The 6,777-nt window shown below is 37.7% G+C and overlaps 1 protein-coding gene across 10 annotated transcripts in view; it reads right to left on the bottom strand.

Annotated features, from left to right (window-relative positions):
- Nucleotides 1-6,777, bottom strand: part of REV1 (REV1 DNA directed polymerase) — an 84,239-nt gene that overhangs the window by 55,219 nt on the left and 22,243 nt on the right. For 9 of the 10 annotated variants that reach the window (XR_005198446.1, XM_017519310.2, XM_017519313.2 and 6 more), the window contains exons 2-3: nucleotides 6,219-6,282; nucleotides 4,425-4,551 (exon numbers count right to left, since the gene is read on the bottom strand). The exons of the other annotated variant lie outside the window; for it this stretch is intronic. Coding sequence is in view for 5 of the 9 variants with exons in the window: in XM_017519310.2 (XP_017374799.1) it covers nucleotides 4,425-4,551; nucleotides 6,219-6,272 (181 nt within the window). In the remaining 4 variants the exon portion in view is untranslated. The remainder of the gene's footprint in view (nucleotides 1-4,424; nucleotides 4,552-6,218; nucleotides 6,283-6,777) is intronic. 10 annotated transcript variants of the gene reach the window in all.

Below are 6,777 nucleotides of genomic sequence, written 5' to 3'. Positions count from 1 at the left end.
GATAGGGGCATAGGGCCTAGAATAGCTGAAACTACCTTGACAAAGAAGAAACAAGTGAAAGCAATGACTCTACCTGATATCAAGGCTTACCACATAGGTACAACATTTGATATAGTGTGGTACTGGTAAAGAAACAGACACAAACATCAAGGGAACAGAACAGAGAACCCAGAAACAGATCCACCCAAACATCCCCAATTGACTGTGCTAGAGCAACTGGAAATCCACACGCAAACAAAAAACAAGCCAATTTTAAAACCTCAAAATGAAACAAGAACTTAAATGTAAAACATAAAACTATTAAATTTTTAGGAAAAAATGTAGAAAATCTTTGGGATCTAGCAACAAAGCAAGTTCTTAGACTTGCAAACACAATACATAAAAGGAAAGATCAATATATCAGATCTCATCAAAATAAAAATGTTTGCTCTGCAAAAGATCATTTCAAGAGGCTGAAAAACTATAGACTGGGGAAAATATATGCAAACCACTTTTATGACAAAGGAGTAGTATCTAGAATATATAAAGAAATCTCAAAACTAAATAGTAAAAAAAAAACTAAATCGAATTAGAAAATGGGCAAAAACATGAAAAAACATTGCACCAATGGTGATGTAAAGATGGGAAATAAACACATGAATTGATGTTCAACATTACTAGCCACCAGGCAAATGCAAATTAAAACTACAAAGAGATACAACACATCTACTGAAATGGATAAAATGAATACCACTAAATGCTGGCAAGGAGAAAGGTGATCTCATACAAGGCTAGAGGGAATATAAAATAGTACAACCACTTTTTTGGCAGTTTCCTACAAAACTAAAGATGTAACTGTTACCTGAAACAACAACTGTACTCTTATACTCTTACAAAAACTCATGCACAAATGTTCATAGCCAAAACCAAGAAATAACTCAGATGTTCCTAACGGGTGAAAGGTTAACAAACTGGTACATCCACACTATGAAATATAACTGAGCAATAAAAAGGAAACAATTTTGATGAACTGACAGAGAATTTATGTTCGGTGGAAAAAAGCCATCCTGTATGTTTTATTTATATAACATTCTTGAAATGACAAAATTATAAAAATGGAGACCAGATTAGTAGTTGCCAGGAGTTAAGAAAAGGCAGAGAACAGAAGTGGGTGTGGCTATAAAAAGTAACATGAAAGATCTTTGTCCTGTGGAAATGTTCTGTATATTAACTGTATCAATATAAATTTCCTAGTTGTGACATTATTTGCTAGTTTATTAGATGCCACCATTTTGGGAAATTGTGTAAAGGGTTCACAATATCACTGTGTGCTATTTCGTACAACTGCATGTGAATCTACAATTATCTAAAAAAAGTTTTAATTTAATAAATGGATGGGCCAGGAGTGGTGGCTCATACCTGTAACTGGACACTTTTAGAGGCTGAGGCAGAAGAATCGCTTGAGCCCAGGAGTTTGAGATCAGCCTGGGAAACATGGCAAGACCTCGTCTCTACAAAAAATTAAAAAATTAGCTAGGCATGGTGATACACACTTGATGTCCTAGCTACGTGAAAGGCTGAGGAGAGAGGATGGCTTGAACCTGGGAGGTCAAAGCTGCAGTGAGCCGTGACAGTGCCACTACACTGGGTGCCAGAGAGAGACCCTATCTCAAAACAAACAAATCAGACAAAAAGGAGAGAAGGCAAAGAAGTCCATCTTAACAAGCAAAAAACATTTTTGGAGCCAGGTACAGGGAAGAATAGGTTGACAGGTGAACCATCAGTAGATAGGAGGGTCTTCTCTCCAAGTTCAATGTTAATTGGTTTGGAAAGGATGGGACCATAAAAGAGAGGCTCAGATGACAGACCCGGATTATTAAAGTCTGTGGGAAGCATTAAGAATTCACTGTAAAAGAAGGGACCATACCTTCTTTTACAGTGAAGGCTGCATCTCCCAGGTTTGCAAACTGCTCACTGGAATGAAGTCTCTTTCCTCCATATTCCTTTTCAGAGAACTTTTTTTTTGAGATGGAGTCTCCCTCTGTCACCAGGCTGGAGTGCAGTGCGCAATCTCGGCTAACTGCAACCTCCACATCCCAGGTTCAAGCAATTCTCCTGTCTCACCCTCCCAAGTAGGTGGAACTACGGGCACGTACCACCATATCTAGCTAATGGTTGTTATTTTTAGTAGAGACAGGTTTTCACCATATTTGTCAGGAAGGTCTCAATCTCTTAACCCTGTGATCCACCTGCCTTGGCCTCCCAAAGTGCTGGGATTACAGACATAAGCCACCGTGCCCGGCCTGAGAACTTTCACAACAGCAATGAAAAAATTGACAAAGTCTGTAACTTTGGTGCTTACATGCTAATGGAGAAGAAAGATAATACATTAAAAAAATATAGAGAGGCATTCTACAAAATAGCTGGCCAGTATGCCTCAAAACTGTGAAATAAAGCTTTTTTTTTTTTTTTAAATCAAAATCAAAACTGCACCACCTACTTGTCTTATTGTATCTAAAGTGTTCTTTACTTGCTAATTGTTAATGCTATTTTACATATAAAGCTGTAAGTATGATACTAAAACTGAATTTTTCTAAAAATAAGGTTATTTTATAGCACCAGTTTGGATGTCTCTGTGAAATTCAGCAAAATAGAACTTTATTTGTACAGTTATAATAAAATCTTAGTAAAAACAGCAAAAATATTATCATCCCTATCCTAAAGGACAGAATAGATACAAACAGAAAATGTCTTATAGTCACACAAAAATTAATGATAAAAGCAGAATTAAAATTTCAGATTCTCAATCAAGAAAGTGATTACTGTAATAATCATTTTCCCTCCCTCACACAAAGAATCTCTTTTTCTTCCTCTTACATGAACAAGGGTCCTCTCTTGAACTAGAGACTTCCACGGCTGGCTAATATAAGAACCAATGCCTATCTGTTTTCACTAACATTTTAAATTTTTCATAATGCATCTCAGGAAAGTCCACAGAGCTTGAATTTGTCAGGATTACCTAAGTAGAAACGATAACAAGTTTTCTGCATGTGAACTTCCCAACGCGGTACCAGCATTTATTTTGAGATGATGTCCTTACACCAAACTCATCATCAATGATGCCTAATAAAACACTTCATTACAAGCAACCACCCTCCTCTTACTAACAGATAAATATACCAGTTAATTAATACTTGACTCCAATTCAAGAAATATGTCCTGAATGACTGTGTCCAGTCACTGTAGAGGCACCAAAGATACAGTGATGAAAATGTAGCTCTTGTTCCTGTCCAGTAAACAAACAACTATGGAAAGGTCTAAAGAACTGTTAAGATGCAAATTCTTTCAGGTAGCCATAGCTCCAGAAGAGCACAAGAAGTCACCTACATCAGTATGAAGACAGTCAAACTATAAAGGGGAAGCGAGGTATGGAGACCTGAAAGATAGCAGGTACCAGCCAGCTGAGAGCGGGACAGGATGTAATAGACTGACACAAATATTTAGAGCCACTCACTTCAAAATATACAATGAAATGAAAATAAGGCAAAGAATCTCCAAGAAAATAAAGTGAAAAATGTAGGCAGAAAACCTGATAACTGACAAGCACTAAATGACTTTACAGTTCAGAGAAAGACAAAAGTGAAGGTGGCCATATGGAAGCTCAGAAAGAAGCTGCTTGTTGCCGGTAAAACAAAGAAAGTCATGAAATAAAGGCACTGGCACCTTCAAAAAGTGGACATGTGAATAAATTCATCATTGAAACTGTGCAACAGGCAAATAAGAATTCCAGATTTATTTCCTCCTTCACCAAGAATAAAGACAACCCTACCCCTTCCAGATACCGGACTCAATGACAATAGGCACAGCTGGTGGGGAAGAGGTAGGAATGAAAAAATGAATGGAGAGACTAAGTGAAATTTTATTTCCTAAACTGTGAAAATTCGGGTCCTTTCCTTCCCTGCTTAGCGACCCAAATGCTGGCAGTTTACACTCTTCTCTAGACAAGGGAGCAAGATTCTTCTCTAGGAAATATGACACTGACACACCCACACACCACCCCACCCCACCCTAAAGGACCTATGGATAACTACATCTAGAGATTTACCAATGAAATGGACGGACAGTGAAGCTCACAGTTTACAAGTCCTACTACCCATGTGCAGTAATTTCCCAGTTAGCTGTGTAAGCAAGAGGATTACCGTTTTTCATTTTAAACCTCATGTGACTTTTTGAAACTACATCTTTGATAAAAGTTAAAGACAATGGCAGGTTAAAGCAGCATGGAAAGGACAAAGAAGTATCTAAGCAGATGATTTGTTTTTTATCATCTTACAATGATTTTATCTATGATAAATGAGTAAAAATTGAATTTTAAAACAAATCATTCTCAATCCTAATAAAAATACATGCCAAAATAGGTACCTAAAAAGTAAAAAGTACTCAACCTGTATATCCATTAACATAGATGGCAACTCCACTAAAAATTGTAGATGAACTCCCATCCTTCTGCATAGCAGCATCTGAGCGAAACTGTTCCTCCAATTTCTGGACCTTGGCAGCCATATACCCACCCTAGAATTAAAGAAAAGGTAAACCAATCACAAAAGTTACATTTTCTCTACCTCCTTTTTGAAAAAAGAAATTTATATTTTAAAAACTAAACAACAGATCTTATTCTGTGCTAGTGACCAGAACATAATGATGACCTCATAAACACAAACCATAAGACAAGGTAATAAATAAAACAGGTAGGTTGGGCCAGGCACAGTGGCTCACACTTGTAATCCCTGCACAGTGGGAGGCCGAGACATGTGGATCACCTGAGGTCAGGAGTTCAAGGCCAGCCTGGTCAACATGGTGAAACCCCATCTCTACTAAAAATACAAAAATTAGCCAGGCACGGTGGCAGGGGCCTGTAATCCCAGCTACTTGGAAGGCTGAGTCAGAATTGATTGAACTCGTGAGATGGAGGTTGCAGTGAGCCAAGACTGCACCACTACATTCCAGCCTGGATGACAGAGCAAGACTCCATCTCAAAAAAGAAAAAAAAAATTTTGACAAATAAATAAAACAGGTAGGTCAAGGAAGAATTTTCCATCAAGTTTTAATAATTTTATTACATTACGATTATAAAAGTTACTTTTAAAGAAAAAAGCTAAGTCAATAATAGTAATACCACAAAATGTTGTTCCTATGTACATAATTGTGCAAGTTACACCAAAGTTTAAACCAATTAGAAATTTGACAAGTGGTCTCAAAGCGTATTTTATTTTATTTATTTATTTAGAGATGGAGTCTTACTCTTGTCCCCAAGGCTGGAGGGCAGTGATGTGATCTCAGCTCACTGCAAAGTCCACCTCTCAGGTTCAAGTGATTCTCCTGCCTCAGCTTCCCAAGTAGCTGGGATTACAGGCACCCACCACCACGCCCAGCTCATTTTTGTAATTTTAGTAGAGACAGGGTTTTACCATGTTGGCCAGGCTGGTCTCAAATCCCTGACCTCAGGTGATCTGCCCACCTCAGCCTCCCAAAGTTCTGGGATTATAGGTGTGAGCCACTGCACCCGGCCTCAGAGCATATTTTAGACTGGCTTCCACTGTCTTCCATATACAGAGAGCTTAAGATGAATTACTTCAAACTGGGCACAGTGGCTTACACCTGCAATCCCAGGACTTTGGGAGTCAGAGGGGGGCAGATCACAAGGTCAACAGATCGACACCATCCTGGCCAATATGGTCAAATCCCGTCTCTATTAAAAATATTAAAATTGTAGTGGCACGCGCCTGTAATCCCAGCTACTCAGGAGGCTGAGGCAGGAGAATCGACTGAACCCGGGAGGCAGAGGTTGCAGTGAGCCGAGATCGTGTCACTGCACTCCAGCCTAGTGACAGAGCAAAACTCCATCTCAAAAAAAAAGAATTACTTCAGGTAAAAGTGAGGCAACTGGATAAACCAGTGCAGTCCTCCCTACACATGGGTAAGAATACAATGAATGCTCCAGTGGCTAAATTCTGGATCTAATCAATCTATTTGATGGTAATAAAAATCCTAAGAGTAAAGTTTAGGGGATAAGTTTATAAACATCATTAAGGCTTTCCATACATAGTGAAAACTCAAAGTTCTGGTGCCTAAAGTAATTCACAATTTAGAAAACAACTTAAACCACATTATAAACTAAAAGAAGAATGAAAAGTATCTAGACAGTTCAATATAATTATTTTTACTCTTTTAAAACACACCCATTTTTCCCAGCCATCATTTTCAGCTCGCTTCCTCCATCCACCTCGTCTCATGGTGGAGCTTCTGTATTGGGGAGGAAAAAGAATATGTCAATTTAAAAACACAATGTATTCCTAATTGACATTTTATTCCAATATCAAGAAAATGAGAAATTAAAATATATTCGAATGTCCAACTGACAAAAGTCAAGAATACAATACTAAGTAAACTTTTTCTAAAGTTCTCCGTTCTCCAGCTTTACAAGTGAAATTTGTGTATAAACACTCTCCTACAGGTATTTTTAAATTGTAACTGTTAAATTTAAAACTCAATAGAAAAAAACTTCATGTATTCCTAAGCATCAGTCCTAACACTCACTTACATAAAACATCACCAAATCCAACTAACTGCTTACTTTACTTGTTACCATTAGCGTAAGATAATCAAACAAAACATTTCCCTTCATGAGTTGTCCTATAATGTGCCTCTTAAACTCTGTCTTTCCTGTTACATACTGGACACTTAAGAGTTCAGTCATAGTGTGATCCACATATTCTGCAAAAGTCTTATAAGATGTCA

Source organism: Cebus imitator, unplaced genomic scaffold, assembly GCF_001604975.1.
Source record: "Cebus imitator isolate Cc_AM_T3 unplaced genomic scaffold, Cebus_imitator-1.0 Scaffold736, whole genome shotgun sequence".
Classification (NCBI taxonomy): Eukaryota; Metazoa; Chordata; class Mammalia; order Primates; family Cebidae; genus Cebus; species Cebus imitator.
The sequence above is the reverse complement of the archived record's forward strand: the minus strand, read 5'-3'. Positions and strand labels throughout refer to the sequence as shown.